The sequence below is a fragment of the Portunus trituberculatus genome, chromosome 41 (assembly GCF_017591435.1).
Source record: "Portunus trituberculatus isolate SZX2019 chromosome 41, ASM1759143v1, whole genome shotgun sequence".
In the NCBI taxonomy this organism is placed as follows: Eukaryota; Metazoa; Arthropoda; class Malacostraca; order Decapoda; family Portunidae; genus Portunus; species Portunus trituberculatus.
In genome coordinates, this window is record NC_059295.1 from 28,663,228 (window position 1) to 28,682,792 (window position 19,565).

At 40.6% G+C, this 19,565-nt stretch overlaps 1 protein-coding gene across 1 annotated transcript in view; it reads right to left on the bottom strand.

Moving 5' to 3' along the window:
- LOC123516889 (putative neural-cadherin 2) overlaps positions 1-19,565 on the bottom strand; it is a 51,207-nt gene that overhangs the window by 27,365 nt on the left and 4,277 nt on the right. Inside the window, exons 2-7 of the mRNA XM_045276614.1 lie at positions 18,785-19,018; positions 7,519-7,694; positions 6,596-6,742; positions 5,160-5,336; positions 2,734-3,133; positions 400-602 (exon numbers count right to left, since the gene is read on the bottom strand). Of these exons, the coding sequence (XP_045132549.1) occupies positions 400-602; positions 2,734-3,133; positions 5,160-5,336; positions 6,596-6,742; positions 7,519-7,694; positions 18,785-19,018 (1,337 nt within the window). The remainder of the gene's footprint in view (positions 1-399; positions 603-2,733; positions 3,134-5,159; positions 5,337-6,595; positions 6,743-7,518; positions 7,695-18,784; positions 19,019-19,565) is intronic.

Genomic DNA, 19,565 nt, shown 5'->3' on the forward strand with positions numbered 1-19,565 from the left:
GAGTTTGCCTGAATGTGTGTCGCTGGGTCAGGCAAGGTGTCTGTCTGTCTGTCAGTCTATCGGATGTGTGGGTCGCCTTAGTTATTTGTATATGTCTGCCTCCTTTTTTTTTTTTATTTGGCTCTGTCTTTCTGCTTTTGAGTGTGCAATTGTGTGTGTGTGTGTGTGTGTGTGTGTGTGTGTGTGTGTGTGTGTGTGTGTGTGTTATATCCTGCTTGTCTCTATGTAGGCATGTAGTACGCATGCATCTGCTCTTTCCCTTTCCCTGTCTGCGAGTGAATTCTTTTATTCATGAACGTACGTATGTTTGTAACTTTGACTGTTAGTTTGTCAGTCAGTCACTCTTTCTCTCTCTCTCTCTCTCTCTCTCTCTCTCTCTCTCTCTCTCTCTCTCTCTACCTGGGTCTTCCACAGGTACACAGTCTTGGCTGCGGGCTTCATGGGGTGGTCGTTTAGGTCTGTCACCACCACCACCACGATATGGGACGACCACATTCCGCCGGCGTCACCCACAGACACGTTCACCTCCAGGGCGGGCCACTCCTCCCTGTCCAGCCCGCCCACTGTCCACAGCTCTGCCCCTCCCCGCCCACTGTCTAGTACTGGCAATGGAAACAAGTGTACAAGTTAAGATAGTGAGGAAAACTAAAAACTTACCCCAATGTTTGCTTGTGAGAATATCCCACTATTACTTATTACATTACTTGACTGAACAGAAATAATGTACAATTGAAAAGTTTAATCATATTGTATTCCATCCATTACTCCTTTTGTTGTCAGTATTGTCTGTCAAAATCAAATATCTTGACTGAACAGAAATAATACATCCATTGAATGAAAAGTTTGATTTGAGTATTGCATCGGTAACTTCTTTTGATGTTAGTATGCTTTCTAGAAATTTTACTGTAAACTTGCATCCAAAATATCTTTTTATCAAGCTTAAGGAAAAACTATATAAGTAAATGGGTTAAAAGTTTAAATTTGCCTAAAGGACATAAGGAAGAACATTTTGTGTAAATATTGGACCCTTTGGCTTCACTGTCCTGTGTAGTTCGTTTAAAATCTGTAAATGTGTATTTCTCTCAGATATCACAATTTTTTTCACCTCACAGTTATTCAAAAACTATCAGTCAGGGTTTCCTCTAAGAGAAGGCTCATTAATTCAAGTAATCTCATAACTATGCAGTTTACTAACACTGATGCATTAATTACCTTTATTTATTTATTTCCACCTTTACACATGATTCGCCATCGAGACAAAACTTCCCATGAGATGGCACACATTCTTCTAACTTCTGATCATTTCATTATCTCTGAATGAGAGACAAAAAATGGTTCGAGCTCTTTAATATCCGAAAGTCTTATTTTCCATTTACAAACTGCGCCCAGACTCTAACAAGATATTCAAGACACCTGCCATTCCTCCCCTGGTGCCATCCAGCCTTCCTCCTCCAGCAGACTATCGGAAAGACCTTAGCGAATACAAGGATGGAATAAATGTAGATCGAAAAAAAATAAAGAGAGAGAGTGAAGAGGAGTGAAAGAATAAGAATGAAAGTAAACTAATTAAAATAAAAGGAAAATTCGCATTACTTCTGCTGAAAATTATTAGATCCAAACCTTTTATTAATATCTGACACATCACACCATCATCAAAAAGCCATCACATAGTTTTCTTTCTTTCTTTTTCTTTCTTTTTCCTACAGCTATCTTTGGTTAAAAAAGGATTAACCTATTCTTTTAGTCACTTCAAGTTTTTTTTCCTTCCCCGTAGGTGTCTGTAAAGATTATGCACAGAATCTCCAGTGGTGTCAATTGTTGCACATCACATGCCATTGTAAAGGTTAAGTCAAGTGGCGGTCACTAATTTTTTTCGTGTGTTTTTTTTCAGATTAACTGACTGTTTTTTATTCACATACACACACACACTCTCTCTCTCTCTCTCTCTCTCTCTCTCTCTCTCTCTCTCTCTCTCTCTCTCTCTCTCTCTCTCTCCAATTAATTTCTGTCTCTTGAAATTACTTACCGGCGAGCTTTGTGTGTTGTGGAAATATCAGTAAAAAGACGAGTAACAAAGAAATATAGAAAGTAATAAGAGATGATTGGAAGCAACTAACTTGTCTTCATCTTGTATAAAGAAAAACCTCGTACGATGAATTCAGTCACACACACACACACACACACACACACACACACACACACACACACACACACACACACACACACACACACACACACACACACACACACACACACACACACACACATTTATCTTTTGTTATCTTCTATTTCTTCTTTCACGCAAGCTGCTGCTCTTCTGATCTTATTACATAACTATATGCCTCTATTTCCCCATGGCCTGCCTCGATGCACAAAGCTTTCTACTTTCCCTCATCACTATTGTGTCCACTTTTTTAATGCAAGAGTTAATCATCTCTTTTTTTTCATATCTTTTAATGACAAATTCTGGAACTCTCCGCCTGCTTATGTATTTCCCTCTTCCTATGAGTTCAAGAGGGAGGTTTCAAGACAGTTGTCCTCCAATTCTGGATAATAATTTAGCCTATTCTTTCAGGAATAACACCTCCGTAGTCCTACATTTTTTCTTTTCCTGAGGCCTGCATCCATCTCACATAAAAGAAAATGTATTCTCAATATTTTATCCTTCATGGCAAACTCTGGAACTTCCTGCCTGCTTCGGTATACACATACCATACACACCATTATACTCACGTGGATCAAATTTGAGTGACACAGAGGCCAGGACATGGTCGGGGTTACTGGGAGATAACGAGAGATTGAAGGGCGGCCCGTGACCCAGCGTCCACATGTCCTTATCCGTTGCCTTGAGTACGCCGAGCATGGTAGGCGGGGAGTCCTCGGGCACGTGAAAGACAGTGGGCGGGAGAAGGGTGGGGGCGCAGTCATTCACGTCCGTCACGGTGAGGGAGAGGGTGGCGGTGGCGGTGAGCGGTGGCACGCCTCTGTCCACCGCCACCAGAAGCGCCATGCCAGCAGCGCCGCCTGGTGTTTCACGATCCAGCGCCCTCCACAGAGTCACGCTCCCTTCACCGTCTACTTTGAGCGCCCCCCAGCCGCCTTCCACCCAGTAGTCTACCTCCTGCTTTCCCGCCTGTGGGGATGGAAGAGAAACAGTGTGTGTGTGTGTGTGTGTGTGTGTGTGTGTGTGTGTGTGTGTGTGTGTGTGTGTGTGTGTTTGATCTTGCAGTGATGAGGTATTGAGTTGTTTGGTTTCCTTTCTGTTCTTGTATTTTTCCATGGTGTTTTCATTAGGCGAGATGTTTTATGAGCTTCTATGATGTAATTGCAGATGTGAGAGAGAGAGAGAGAGAGAGAGAGAGAGAGAGAGAGAGAGAGAGAGAGAGAGAGAGAGATTTAAAGATGCTGTAAGAAGTGGGTCCTTATTACAATCTACGATAACTGTGCCAATACTAAAGTTAGAACGTTTACAATCCCTACGTAGCACATATAATGAACAAAACCAATCACTCTCTCTCTCGCTCTCCCTTCCATATTTCAGATCCCACACCAATACACCAATACTGTGGCCACATGACTTTTTACTGAGCCAGCAACGCAGCACGAGCAAATCATCGACAAAACATATAATTCCACCCCCTTCTTGCTTCCCTGTACTCGTGAAATACATTATTGCACTTCTCTATGTGACTGAATGATGAATGTATTAAAGCCTTACTTCCGAATAAAGAACAAATAATGTCAATGATAGCACATGCTTAACTTTTACGCTAATTTTGGTAAAACAAAATACATGTCAGGATGAATAGATAGATGAAAAGATAGACTAACTACTCAAGAAAATAAGTTCAAGGGGATATTACATCAACTTACTTTAATCTTTTCATCTTTCACGATCTCCCTAACTCAGCACGTCAATCATAGCAACAATAGCAGGTGAAACAGAAGCGAGGCAACGCAGGTGACTCACTTCGAAGAATGAGGGAGTGAAGTGACAGGTGAGGGACGCTCGATGGGTGAGACAAGGGGAGGATCTAGTTTAATTAAGCGATCTTACCTGCAGGATGAACGAGGCAGCTGTACCCCTTTGCAATAACCTGAGCGTCTGCCTGCCTGTGCGCTTTATATCTTTATTTCTGTCGATCTGTTTCTTGTTACGAGCATTCCTTTAATTTTTTCTCCTCTTAATACATTTTCTTTTGTATTTCCCTCTCTTTTATCATGTCTTCCTCTTTTTCCCTATTTATTCCCTTTTCTCTTTACGCTCCGGGACCGTGTTCTTATTTACAAAGTGTATCTCGACAAGCTTTCACAGAATAGCGGAGAAAGGTAGTGGAGATTAACAAGAGTGCACGTGAAGCTAATGATAGTTTGACGTGGAGTCTGCATCCTCATAGGTAAAAGAAAAAAAATTCCTGCATCCTGGAGGACCTGACTAATCATTTCAGCAATCTTTTGGAAGCAATCCCCTTAATTAAAAGTCTAAATAAAAAATGAGCCAGTTCTTAAAACTTCCTATCCCTTGTCATTCATATGTTGTTTCGAAGCTTCAATATCTCAAGAGCAGTAACGAGTCGAGTTTTCGAATTACCTGTTATTGTAGATATGCCCGTGCTTGTTAAGAGATGGAGAATCCGCTGTGTTTTGTTTTCATGTATATGCAGATCCTCCGTAATATCTAAACATTCTATTTGTATATTCGTTTTTACCACGAAGATTTGGGCTGCAAAATATCTGTTGTACTTCAAGTAATTTCTGGAACTAACCAAAGCTATCTAAATTAGCCAAACCTAACATAACTTATCCTAACGTGAAGAAAAAAAAAACTCTTCTTCCTTCAATTCAGAAAAAAAGATATTTTAGTGGTGTGGAACAGATACATCTCTTAAACGATCTTTTTAACAATATCTCGGCCTCTTTTAGGCCATGATAAAGAAGAAAAGAGGCATTCATGAAAAAAAGGCTAACATTGACAGAGGAAAGCCAAGGTTACACACGAAAAAGAGACACAGGATAAGACGTGACAAGAGAGACATAACAATCCTATCTTTCCTATCTCCTCCACTAATAGTTAATGCACAATAGTTAACTAAACAAACTAGTAAAGACCACACAGTCTGCTGCTATTGACTTTCCATTTCCACTCCTTTCTAACTCACCATATCTGGGTCATGAGCGGGTAGAGTGGCCAGGAGAGTGCCAGGAGCGGCGTCCTCTCTCACCGTGACATGAGCGTGAGGGCGGATGAACTCAGGCGGATTGTCATTCACGTCTTTAAGCTTAACAGAGATCCAACCTGAGTCTAGATGAAGAGGATCAGTCCAGCCTCCTCGACCCTGCGTGGGACGGAAGAAAGATAATGTGAACGATACGGAGGATAAAGTGAAGGATACGAGAGGATAATAAAGGTGTGACGATGAGGATGCTGGGAAATGGTGATGCGAGAAAGAGGAATGAAATGGAACGGTGCCAGAGTGAGGAGGGAATGGGGAGGAGATGTGGCTTGGAAAAGTGGAGAAGGGGAAAGGGAACGTAGGGAGAAAATGGGAGGGAAAGGGTAAACTGAGGAAATGGGATGGGTCTGGAGAAATGACATGAAAGGGATGAGAGAGAGAGAGAGAGAGAGAGAGAGAGAGAGAGAGAGAGAGAGAGAGAGAGAGAGAGAGAGAGAGAGAGAGAGAGAGAGAGAGAGAGAGAGGCTGAAAATATAAAGACAGGCTGAAAACTATACACACACACACACACACACACACACACACACACACACACACACACACACACACACACACACACACACACACACACACACACAGAAATCGACAGACTTCACTGAATTGTGGTGGGAAAGAGAAATCATGAATGAACGTTTGCACAGGAGGGAAAGAAAGAATAATTGAGAGAGGGAGGGAGACAAGAACGGACAGGCGCTCGTGGAAATCTTTATCCTGGTGCATTCATGTACATACATTTGCATATAAATGTATTTAGGCTTGTACACTTGTATTCTCCTGCGTGTGTGTGTGTGTGTGTGTGTGTGTGTGTGTGTGTGTGTGTGTGTGTGTGTGTGTGTGTGCAATGAACAGCCGACACAGACAGTTCCAAAAAGTTATATCTCGAGTGAAATTTCCAACGCAGAGATTTTAAGAGAGCCCAGTTTCCCATTGACTTGTCCCACATAAAGGAATATACAAGTTCTCTCGGCAAAATCTTCTATTATAACCGCGGAACATTCTATTTTGGTTATTTTGGTCAGTTTCGTTAATCGTATAGGAAATCGCACCTTTATTTTAACTCATAACTTCGACGTAACCACCATCTCCTTTTTTCTACGGAGTGAGTTTAATAAGAGGCAAGTTTCACGTTGACTCAAAAAAATGGACGTAAAAATCAGTAAGTTTCACAATCAAACTTTCCATCAAGGTCGAAAAACACTTCATCCTGCTTGTTTTCCTCTGCCTTATCGCTTTACACACACACACACACACACACACACACACACACACACACACACACACACACACAGAAAAACACATCATCTTTATAATTAGCTCATCATTTCTCCACCACCACCACCACCACCACCACCAGTACTTACCCTGTCTGTCACCTGCACCATGAACTTGAATCCCTCCCTGTGCCTCACGTCCTCGTAGTCCATGTTGCGGATCGGGTACAACTGGCCCACCGCCCCCACCGTCCTGATCCCGAAGTGCTCCCACCCCCAACCGCTCTCCTTCACTACCTGCGGGAGGAGGAGGAGTACGGTGAGCATGTGTGAGGAAGGGAAGTGAAAATGTGTAATGTGTAAGTATTGAATGGTGTGTGTGTGTGTGTGTGTGTGTGTGTGTGTGTGTGTGTGTGTGTGTGTGTGTGTGTGTGTGTGTGTGTTTATGAGTGGATGTAAGTATTGAAAACTAGGATAGCTGTACAAAGTGTTATGATATTTATTTTCTCTTGGAGGCAAATGAATGATAACAATGAAAAAAAAAAACATACGTAATAAGAAAATTGTATTAAATATTTTTTTCCGATAATGACTGTTTTTAGGATTATGGGTAGAAGAATCGCAAAATTATTTGATAAAAACCTTTATACGAGACCAATATCATGCGTACTTTCTCATCTTTTATAATTACATCTTCATCTCCATTATTTCAGGTGAATTTTCATACACACTACACTCCCTCATACCATGTTTTAACTTACTTAACTCATCCTGCACTATAAATACACAACTACTCTCTCTCTCCTTCATTGGCCCAATCTCAGCATAAAACAACATTTTTCCTCTGTTTCTCACTGACCTAACCCCAGCTCATTATACACCTCCTCTTCTTTTCCTTTTACACTTTCCTCATCCTCTATTAAGACACAGCTCCTCTCCTCTCCCCATCTCACATAACCTCAGCTCTCCTCTCCTCTTTCCTCCTTCTCACACTTCCCTTATCCGTCAGTATAAAGACACCTTCTCTCCAGGGTCTCCTCTGTCGTACCCCGCTGATCCAAGCTCTGCCTTACCCTGTAGTGAAAGTAGTTGGAGGTGTCTCTATCGGCGGCCGCAATTTCCAGCAGGGTGGTGTTCTCAGGCTCCTGTTCTCCCCACGTTTCCTGCACCGTCAGATTCCACTGCTTCCTGGCGAGGCGCGGCGAGTTGTCGTTCACGTCTGACAGGCGAATCACCACCGTGCCTGTGCCTGCCGTGGAGAGAGGAATGGGTGAATGAGTGGAAGTGAGTGAGTGATGGAGTAAGTGAACGAGTGAAGAAAGGAGGGAGAGAGATAGGATTGATTCATTGATTGACTGGCTGATTCATTGACTGGATGAGTGGATGAGTGAAAGAGGGAGAGACAGAGTTTGTTTTCATAATCTTATTTCACTCAGGGAGATGCAGCGTGCAAAATACATGCTATTTACATTATAATAAAACTATGCATATACTTATCTAAACACCCACCAAAGTGTCGATGTTGGAGAAGAAGAATATCCAAATTTATCTAATGTAAGTAGATATTTTAAGACACTTATGACAAAATATCTGGTATGTAACAGTCCGTCAATGTTGGACAATCAAAGAAGTAATGTTGTGCGTAGACTGTGTAGAGTGTTAGTAATGAGTGTCTTACAGCTAACATGAGGAGTATTGCGGTGCGTTTCTTGCCTTTCCATCCACCCTCACAGGTCTGTAGCCTAATCAGAGCCGGAGGAGTGAGTTTGTGACGGGAAAAAGTAGGGAGGAAGGAAGGGATAAAAGGAATATATGAATGAATGGAGCCAGCGAGTGAGTGAATGATGGATAGAGGGGGAAGGCAGAACATAAGGTATTGATCATGGTGAATAAAAGAGTAATTCTATAAACGTGGAGAAGGAAAGGAGGAACGAAGACAACTATCAATAGAATAATGAAAAAAAAGACGAAGGAAAAAATAGAAAAACAACGGAAAAGGAAATGATACACAAAACTAAGTAAAACAACAGGAAATCTAAGTGAATTAAAACGCATGAACGAAAAAAAATATAACTATAAGATGAAATGAAATTGAAGTAAGAAGTCACTGCATAAAAAAAAAAGAGAGGAAAGAAGTAAGAAAAAATGTATCTAAGAAAATGAAGGAGGGATAAAGGGAGATGAAACAAAGAAAAAAAACAAACACGACAAATGAGAGAGGAAAAAGGAACAAAGGGAAAGTGTAAAGAATGAGAGGGGGAAGAAAGAAGAAATGAAGGATAAAAAAAATGAGGTCGCAGAGAAAAGCACGGATGATATAAGAAAAAGAATATTTAAAACTGCACTGGAGGGAAAGACGGAGAACGAACGAGAGAGAGAGAGAGAGAGAGAGAGAGAGAGAGAGAGAGAGAGAGAGAGAGAGAGAGAGAGAGAGAGAGAGAGAGAGAGAGAGAGAGAGGAGTTACAGAAAACAGGGAAAAGATGAAAAGGTTACGCTAGATAATACAATACACAATAAACATTAAAAATAACAATAAAATAACGTTAACCTGCAATGTCTCTAATATAAAATGACAAATGGAGACGATGTGAGGCGACAATATCAAAGTAGCTAGATGGAGAACGCTTGGAAATGAATGTCAAAAATGGAGGAGTAAAGGCGAGACAATTATACTGATGGAAATGAGTGATAAGGGGAGCCAAATATAAAATGACAAGGAAGCGTCAGAGATACTTTTTGTCTGAGTTAATGAAGGTGTAATGAGGAATGATGCTCAGAGGGGAAGTGGAACCTGGGAGTACTCAAGCGAATACTATAAAAGGAGCGCAAAAATATGTATTATGAAGCATGACGGAGAGAGAGAGAGATAGAGGACTGCATATGAAAATCCAGGTAAGGTAGGTAACATCTATACGGTATCAGTGAAGGTTTACGATGAGCAAACACCATTATCTTGTTATAGAGAGAGTTACTACGATAAGGGCCGCCGTGGTGCAGTAGAACCATGCGTGCTTTGGGGTCCGAGGGGTCTCCAAACGCACGGGTTCGAATCCTGTCCACGGTCCGAGTATAGGTTGGGCTTCCTCACTCGGGGCAACGGTTTCCTAGCGGGTGGGCTTTGAGATAGGAGGTACCCAAAAAAAGTATCCCCTTTAGCCCATAAATTCCTGAGAAAAGCCCACATGGTATAAATAAGAAAGAAAAAAAGGAAGGTGTTGTGTGGCATGACAGGAAAGAATTGCGAATAGAAGACAAATCAGAGGCAAAAGATGGTCATTTATAATAACAGAAGATAAACAGACGCATGTAGGTTTCAATGGAAGGTTATGATATGCAAATCAGATTATTCTATTTCAGGGAGTTATTACGATAAGAGAAGCGATATATGGAGAGTTTCCTTCTCCCTCTCCCTCTCTCTCTCTCTCTCTCTCTCTCTCTCTCTCTCTCTCTCTCTCTCTCTCTGATAGCTGCCATAAAAGTTTTGTTTTCATTCGTCTTTTTCTCAAGGTGAAGACGTGCATGATGTATCTTGTGAGAGAGAGAGAGAGAGAGAGAGAGAGAGAGAGAGAGAGAGAGAGAGAGAGAGAGAGAGAGAGAGAGAGAGAGAGAGAGAGAGATAGATAAACAAATACTCAGTCAACAGGGGAACATTTATCACAACAACACTTTTGACAACAAAGAAAGAGATCATTAATCATGCAAAACTCTTCCTAACATATCGAATCTTTCTCTCAAAAAGAAAAAAAATGTTTATATGAATAATGAAGAACTATTAAACGAGGATACCATAATGCAGCGTAGTAAAGAAGGAATGAGGGATAAAACAACGTTAACACAAAATCATCAGGGTTAGTAATAAGAATAAGACAAAAATAAAGGGATCAAGGATAGGGTTAGTTTAGAGAAGAGGCAGAAAGACATTGTTTATCAGAGAGTGGTAGATAAATAGCATAGGCTCAGACATTAAGACCCAAATATCTTTAACGAATCAGACACACTTTTATGGATGGAGATGATCGATGGATATAGGTGGCATCTTTTACACAGGAATCACTATGTGTAGGCCTGAGCCGTAAGACTAGTTTGATACTTCCACAGCTTCACTACAGGCTTCACATCAATAACGAACCACGACTCATCCGAAAAGTAATGTCGCGTCACACACACACACACACAAAGCTTTGGGAACGCGGTTATGTCTCATTAATGGTGCATTGCACAAACACACCTGGGAGCACAAAACAATTAGATTGTAATTACTACCACTGTACTGAATGAAAAATACAGCTGTTTATGTCACTTGACAAAATAATGCTATAGGAAGGGTATTAGCTGCAGCTGCTTTGTTGTATACGATGATGTGGTGATGGCTCTATAGTAGTAGTAGTAGTAGTAGTAGTAGTAGTAGTAGTAGTAGTAGTAGTAGTAGGAGGAGGAGGAGGAGGAGGAGGAGGAGGAGGAGGAGGAGGAGGAGGAGGAGGAGGAGGAGGAGGAGGAGGAGGAGGAGGAGGAGGAGGAGGAGGAGAAGGAGAAGGAGAAGGAAAGGGAGAGGGAGGAGGAGGAGGAGGAGGAGGAGGTGGTGGAGGAGGAGGAGGAGGAGGAGGAGGAGGAGGAAGAAGGAGGAAGGAAGGAAGGAAAGGAGAAGGAGAAGGAGAAAGAGAAAGAGAAGGAGAAGAAGGAGGTGGAGGAGGAGGTGTAGGAGGGTAGAGGAGTAGGTGGAGGAGGTGGAGGAGGATGAGGACCATAGTAGTAGTGGTTGGAGTGAATATTCCTGTTGTTGTTACTGCTGCTGCTGCTGCTGCCGTTGCCGCTGCTGTGATGAAGGTGGTATGAAGCTGAAGGTAAAGTTAAACTAAGTCTGACAGTTGTGGAAATAGTGAGATGGGCTGCGCCTCGCAGACGCAGGCAGCGAAACAGAGGCACTACCACTATATTATCTCAGTTGGCGACGAGTTGGATCTATGAGACGAAGGTCATGGTGGCGATGCGTTCAGTGGCACTTCTCATCACGCAGGAGTTGGATGAAGGAATATGTTGAATGTTCCTGCTGGGAGGCGAAGTTAAGGGACGGTTAACTAAGGAAGGTCTAATATAAACTAGGGATTCTCCTCTATGACGTTTTGGGAAATAAAAACAGAAAGGACTTAACAATCATTATTTCGCATGTGGTATACATTTCCAATTTTCTCATGCTATCTCATTTTCTTTCTTTTTGTTTTCATCCTAGTGAGATTATATATTAACAGTTTTAGAAGAGTGGAATAGATCTAGAATGCCTGTGCTAAATCATTAGATAACTTTAAATGATTGTGCAAATTCATGCCTGAGAAGAATAGGTGGAAATTGATGGTCGCGTTTTAAGTAAACAGGGACAACCACGTGTAGGTCTCGTGGCTTCGTGGAGCTTTTCACGTTCTCTCATGCTCTAGACCCTTCACATAACACATAGTGTAACACAACACACATAACATAATAGGAGACGTGCAACTGCTTAAGATGGAGTATGGCTGGTGATTATAAGGTGGTTAAGGTCACAATACTCAGGGTCTTGACAGTGCTAGTAGGACAGGACCGACTGTCTGTTTGATTGACTTACTGAAGGAGCCACAAAAACAGGGTCACATGGCTCTAGGTAGGGTAGGAAGGAGTTATGAAAAGTCGGGAGAGGTCATGAAGCAGGGTGAAAGGGAACATAAATTTGCTGAATTAAATACAAATAGAGGAGAAGGAGGATTTTGAAGACGGAAGGGAGGAATGACAGGGAGAATGAATCCATGAATGCATGAATACAGAGTTTGGGGGATACGGATTAATAAAACGATGAGTAAGACAATTCTGAAAACGAGTTCAAAGCATAACAGTGTAGTTATTGTTTCCAGGGAGTTGTTTGTCTCTCACCCTGCCTGCCACTACCATGGTGAAATAAATAAGGTGGTGCTCCTTAATTCAAGATTTTGCGAGTTACAAATGGACGGAGAAGAATGTTTATTAAAAAGGATCCAGTGTGCGGGATTACTGATGTATCTCATGGTGTGGCGTCCCTTGCGTTACATTCGTCAAGCGCACGGCTTCTTGTTCATTATCCTTTGTGTGGCTGCTTGCCGAAAATAAAACACAAATGTTTATTACTGCAATCGGCGATGCGAGTCACAGCAAGTGATATTTTCCTCCACGGCCATTCCTGACTTTGATCTGCGTTCACAAAACATTATTCTTCTCCCAATAATAATTTTTAGAGGGTTTCCTGCTCTCAATCCGTTCCTTTCTCTCTTGGCACACTCGATGCAGCGCCAGAAGCACTGCTGTTTTCACGCACTCCATATGTGTTGCCAATGCATATATATATATATATATATATATATATATATATATATATATATATATATATATATATATATATATATATATATATATATATATATATATATATATATATATATATATATATATATATATATATATATATATATATATATATATATATATATATATATATATATATATATATATATATATATATATATATATATATATATATATATATATATATATATATATATATATATATATATATATATATATATATATATATATATATACGTATATAGATAGACTAATAGATAGATGAACAAGAAATCAGTGATATTTTGATATTTTTCTGTTAATTTACATGAAAGTGACATTAAATTGAAAAAAAAAAAAATTATTTGTAGTTTCCGTCATGTAATATCATTATTTCCTTTTGATTACGTCCTTGAAATTCTAATAAAATAATAATTACAATACAGTTATAATTTAAATTAAAACACTATATTTCTCTGCATAATTCAAACTAATTATAACATGGACCAAAACATTTTTCGCCTCATCAAAGAGTCCCACTTGCTTCCCAGGCCAGAAGCAGGGACACAAGGCTCTTTCTTTCCATGACACACGGCCGATAAAGGAGGCCATGCCGAACACACGACGTCCCTGTACCCTCACACACCCGCGGTCTTGATGGCATCGTACCCTCCGCGTGTTCCGTATGTTAAATACAATGGCAATAACAGATATCCACGATAAATGTCGAGTCGCGGAATTATGGGAAACTTTTACTTTCTTTACGCACGAAAGACGGTAATATTCTTGATCCTTTCCGCGGTGAAGTGAACCACAAATTAAAGGGCGGTGCTGGGATAAATAATGCTTATGTATTTCTGTTTCACGCTAGTTTAATCATTAAGTCAGCCACTCAATCGATCAGGCTATATATCTATCTATTTCTCAGTCTACTCATTTATCTATCCATTAATTTATATAGTTATCTGTCCATCTATTTATCTATCTACATCTACCTGTCTATCTGTCTATGTATCTATCTATCCATACGTCTATCTACTTGGCTACTATATATATAAATCTTGTGCATGTATGCATCCATATATGTATGTGCATCTATATAGCTAGTTAAATTAGCAAACCTTTCATAATTTCGTATAACTATTCATTTATTTTTCGAGGACAGCAAATAGAGCCAGATTTTCTCTCTCTATATATGAATTTATATATTGTGCCCTTGATTGAATAGTATAACGCACTAAAAGGATAAAAATAAATGCATTCCCTTATCTACCAGACAGGCTTAAAGGCGTATGGCCGAGACAAAGGCGTCTGCACTTACACACTCACAACTATTTCCTAACATCTTCCTTCCAGGTGTTAGGGGGAGAGCAGATCAATCAAGAAATGACAACAGTGAATGGCAGTATATGGATATGTATATACTTGTTGCATGTGCAAATCTTAAACAATTGTTGCTTGGTTTGATCCAATGTGTGTATCTAAAGAAGTTATGAATATCTACCAATGTCTTTAGCTCGGATATTGCTATATATACTCAATATGTCTTGCACAATCATACGTGAACTCTCTCTCTCTCTCTCTCTCTCTCTCTCTCTCTCTCTCTCTCTCAACCAGAAATTTCAAATAAGAAAATGAAATACGTCTTCAAACCATCAAATACACGGACAGCCTCACATTCCTGTCACAACACACTACTATTGCCTCAACTGCTCCATCACTACCACACAACAACATCCCGCCAGTCCCAACACCCAAACCCACAATGACACCAACACCATTTTCCCTTCCATTCACGTCACCACCACGATATTTGCCACAGCACTCGTACACTCACATTCGTAAAATTCAAAAGATATGCATACAGCTAAACCACATCATCGCGGCTCCTCCCCTCATCTTCCTGCCAGCCTGCCTCTCCACATCCTCCACACCCCGCACCCGGCACACTGCTGGGGCAATGAACTCTCCTGTCAAATCTGCCGCTCTGAGTAGTCTTAGCTGTCAGTTTACGTCTTCGCCTGGCTTCCGTGGCAGGGCTGTTGTTCCCTGATATAAGGAATCGATGCACACGATTTCAAGAGAGTATTTCTAAGACACCGTTTTTATCTTTTACGAGGAATAAAGTAAATTGGACAGTCTAATTATGAGTGATTCTTTTTCATTTTTCTTTCTCATTATTTCAAGGAGAGCATTTTTTTCTGATATCCATGCACACAATTTATAAAAAAAAACTAAACTGGAAAATTCGATTAATATTTTTTTCTGGTTACTTCTTTATATATCATTATTATAATTAATTTTTTTTTTTTTTATCTTTTAGGGCCTAACTGTCGTTCCCTGAGATTAGCATTATTCATTCACACAATTTCAGGAAAACTGTATTGAGTAGCTCGCATGCAAACTTTCCTTTTCTGCTTAATTTTTCTATGGGTTAGCTTTTGTTTCCTGATGTCAGTAATCGGTTCACACAATTTCAAGGGAGGGTAATTCAATCAATTCAAGAAATAAATTAACCTGCCCGAGGAGAACATGTTTCCTATTTACTTTTAAGGGCATTAATTTCAGTTATTTATTTCAACAAGTCTCCTTTGCACGTAAGAAATTAGAAAATGAAATATACAGTGTAACCCCCCACCACTACTACCACCACCACCACCAGAATTCATCACTTCTTTTTCAATCTACTTACATGATATACTGAGGTGAAGCAAGAGAAAGGCAGGAAGCGAAGGCTTTACATATTCAACGTTACGATATTTCAAGGCCGTAATGGACGAGCACGGAGCCTGGAACTGATGACAGCGGGAAATGGTGGGACGTGAATACTGCTTTTCTTTTCCTTTTACTACTCGTGCAAAATGATGCTAATCCATTTCACCTCTCAAACTGACTTTTGGGACGTAAATGAACACAGGAAGAGAAGATTGAGACGCAAATACCTTCTTTTTTATTCTACCTTTTTAGTTTATGTCTCTCTTTACGTACTATAATGACGACGTGACAGTTCTCTCCTCGATGCTTTGAAGACACAAAAAGAAAAAAAAACAGTGAACATCGAATTTGCGTATGCTCAGCAAGCTACACTATTTAATCTGAAGTAAGAGATGTAGGGCAGTACACTCCAGGATGTCCTAAATCTGACGCAATAGACAACGCAATGCAACAATAATCAAGTGCCCTTCAAACCACATATGTCCAGCATCGTGTTGTCTTGTCCACCTAAAACTTTGAGTGCTAATGACCGCATACTACATTTCTTCATAAGATTAATTATCCGATTCAAACCCGTATAAAGGTTGGCAGTGGTGTCTTCGAACATTACACCAATATTTTTCAACCTGTACTAGACAATAATAGTGGTTAAAACTCGATTAAACTGGAGCATATTGGGCGGTCCAGTAATTGTATAACTTTCAGTATTTTTACATTTTTCAGTATTGCTGATGTTCTCTATCCATTTATGTATCCCTCCCTAACGTTTTTGCATTCAACTTTTCAAATAAAAGTTAAGCTATTAGAGTGAGACCATCCAGCACCACGTCCTTTTCCTCGCCTGTTTGTCACACTCACTGAGCCACACAAATGCTAATGCAATGTGAGTTACGTGCACATGCGGTGATAATTAACGATATTTTATTTTAAGAAGATGACACTATTTTCACATATCTTTGCTTTGTCATCCTTCAGAATTCATGTTCCTGATTTTCTCTTTCTCCATTTTCACTCGCTTCCTCTCTCCTGCGAATCCACAGTCTGTTGGTGTTGCCTGGGAAGTTCATGGAATCTCTGTCACTGAGCAGCTTTAACATATCATATCTTTCCTTCCAGCAAATCCTCGCTAATCCGTCGTTCATAGCCAATTGCGTCTACAGTATGTTCACTTAACGAGCTTGTTGTACACACACACACACACACACACACTCTCTCTCTCTCTCTCTCTCTCTCTCTCTCTCTCTCTCTCTCTCTTATAATTAGAGATGAGAAGAGTTTTGATCAAGAAACAAAAAGAAACTACAAAAAAAAAAAATATATCATACAATTTGCCCAGAAACATTTTGCATAAGCTCTTCTTGACACCATGACAACGAGGAGTAAAGAGGAGCTACGTCAATAACAGCGTTGCTCTTAGTCGTGTTACTGTCTCGCGCCATGAAGAGCAAAAAAACAGCACGCAGTCTTACGCTGAGGCACACACGTCGTCCAGTTTTGGGTTTAGTTGAGCGTAATTAATACAGTGGCCAGCGTGTTATGCAGCAATTTATTCGTGTTCGTCCGATAGACTGACAGTTGCTTTAGTTATCTATTTGTTTAGTGTTTGACGTAGGCCATCGCAGAAAGCCAGACACAAGAAGAAGAAAAGAAGAAGAAGAAGAAGAAGAAGAAGAAGAAGAAGAAGAAGAAGAAGAAGAAGAAGAAGAAGAAGAAGACTAACAAAAGCAACACTAACATCAACAGCAACAACAGTCATAACACAAGAACAACACCAAGAATAACACAATAACACCACGGATAATAACAACAATAACATTAAACACTCCAGTCTCGTTTTCTTTCCCCCACAAAGCTGACACAAATCCTCTTAGCATCACGTACTTTACTCCCTTTTTTTTCTTCTCTCCCTTTCCCTCTCTCCTTCCCTCTCCCTCTCCCTCGCGCCGCCAAGACCACTTACAGTCCTCTAAACAAGCAAGGGGCACAAGTCATATTGAGTTTTCAAAGACACTGCAGGAGCTTAAACTTTCTCGCCTACTTGTATTGTTCGATTAGTGACACCTCGGCAGACACCACAAGGCGCTTAGTGTGTGTGTGTGTGTGTGTGTGTGTGTGTGTGTGTGTGTGTGTGTGTGTGTGTGTTTAACAAACTCGTGATTCTAATTATAATCTTGCTATGTTTGTGTGATTTAACTCTTTATGATTTATACACTAAAGCTTTAGATTTTTTTTTGCATTTTAGTATGTGCTTCCTGTATTTTTATTGTTGTTGCTTCACAGTATATCGCGTTTGCTTTTGTAATTATATATCGACTTTCAACACTGCAGCAGTCAATAAATATGATATCTTTATCTTTCTGCCTACCTGTGTGTGTGTGTGTGTGTGTGTGTGTGTGTGTGTGTGTGTGTGTGTGTGTAATCATGTTTCAGGAGATACGAATGGACAATAAACTTTGCATTCATGTGCGTATGTATGTATATTCAGGTCACACACACACACACACACACACACACACACATACACAAAATTTTTCGTGTTTTCTCTGTTTTTTCTCTCTTTATAATGCGATTTCTCCCCTGCCTTCTATCCAATTATTCGTACGTGTGTGTGTGTGTGTGTGTGTGTGTGTGTGTGTGTGTGTGTGTGTGTGTGTGTGTGTGTGTGTGTGTGTGTGTGTGTGTGTGTGTGTGTGTGTGTGTGTGTGTGTGTGCGCGCTAGCATTCATGTACAGTCTGCGAACCACTTCGATTTAATAAATCTAATAAAACTAAAAATATATTCAACAATAACTTTGCGAATTTCCTCTCTCTCTCTCTCTCTCTCTCTCTCTCTCTCTCTCTCTCTCTCTCTCTCTCTCTCTCTCTCAAACAAGATGAATTTGGTTTGCCTGTATCGATAAATGAATGAGTAGATAAATGCTAACAAACACGAACAATGTGTAAGCTTGCATGTTTACTGCCTTAACACACACACACACACACACACACACACACACACACACACACACACACACACACACACACACACACACACACACATATGAGAGAAGCAAGAGGAACATTTTATGACAATTACAACATGAATAAAAACAACAATAACAATACATACTACTACTACTATTACTACTACTACTACTTCTACTACTACTATACTACTACTACTTCAACTACCAGACACACAAAAAAATCCCAAATAACTCTCAATACCCTAGACAATTTACAACCACCACTTACTACAATTAACCTAACCTAACCTAGAACTTTCATCACAAAACACTCACCCTTCTGTCCACCGCCGTCTGTCGCCACCACCTGGATGTGATACTCCGGGGTGGTCTCGCGGTCCAGGCAGCAGAGGGACGTCCGCACCAGGCCTGTCTCGGGATGCACGGCGAAGATGGCATCACCGGAACGCTCGTCAATCACGTTCTTTTCGATGGAGTAAGTGAGTCTGGCGTTGGTCCCCTCAGAGGCGTCGTCAGCATCCCACGCAGCGACGACAGCTACTGAAAGGTCTGGAGAGAGAGAGAGAGAGAGAGAGAGAGAGAGAGAGAGAGAGAGAGAGAGAGAGAGAGAGAGAGAGAGAGAGAGAGAGAGAGAGAGAGAGAGAGAGAGAGAGAGAGAGAGAGAGAGAGAGAGAGAGAGAGAGAGAGAGAGAGAGAGAGAGAGAGAGAGAGAGAGAGAGAGTCAATAATAATACAATCACTTCTATTTTAGTCATTCTTAAGGCAAAATGCTTATTTTCTCGTATCAGAGAGAGAGAGAGAGAGAGAGAGAGAGAATCAATAATGATATAATCGCTTCTATTTTAGTCATTCTTACAGCAAAACACTTTTTCTCGTATCAGAGAGAGAGAGAGAGAGAGAGAGAGAGAGAGAGAGAGAGAGAGAGAGAGAGAGAGAGAGAGAGAGAGAGAGAGAGAGAGAGAGAGAGAGAGAGAGAGAGAGAGAGAGAGAGAGAGAGAGAGAGAGAGAGAGAGAGAGAGAGAGAGAGAGAGAGAGAGAGAGAGAGAGAGAGAGAGAGAGAGAGACTCAGAACAATACTGTCTCTTTAAATCTTATC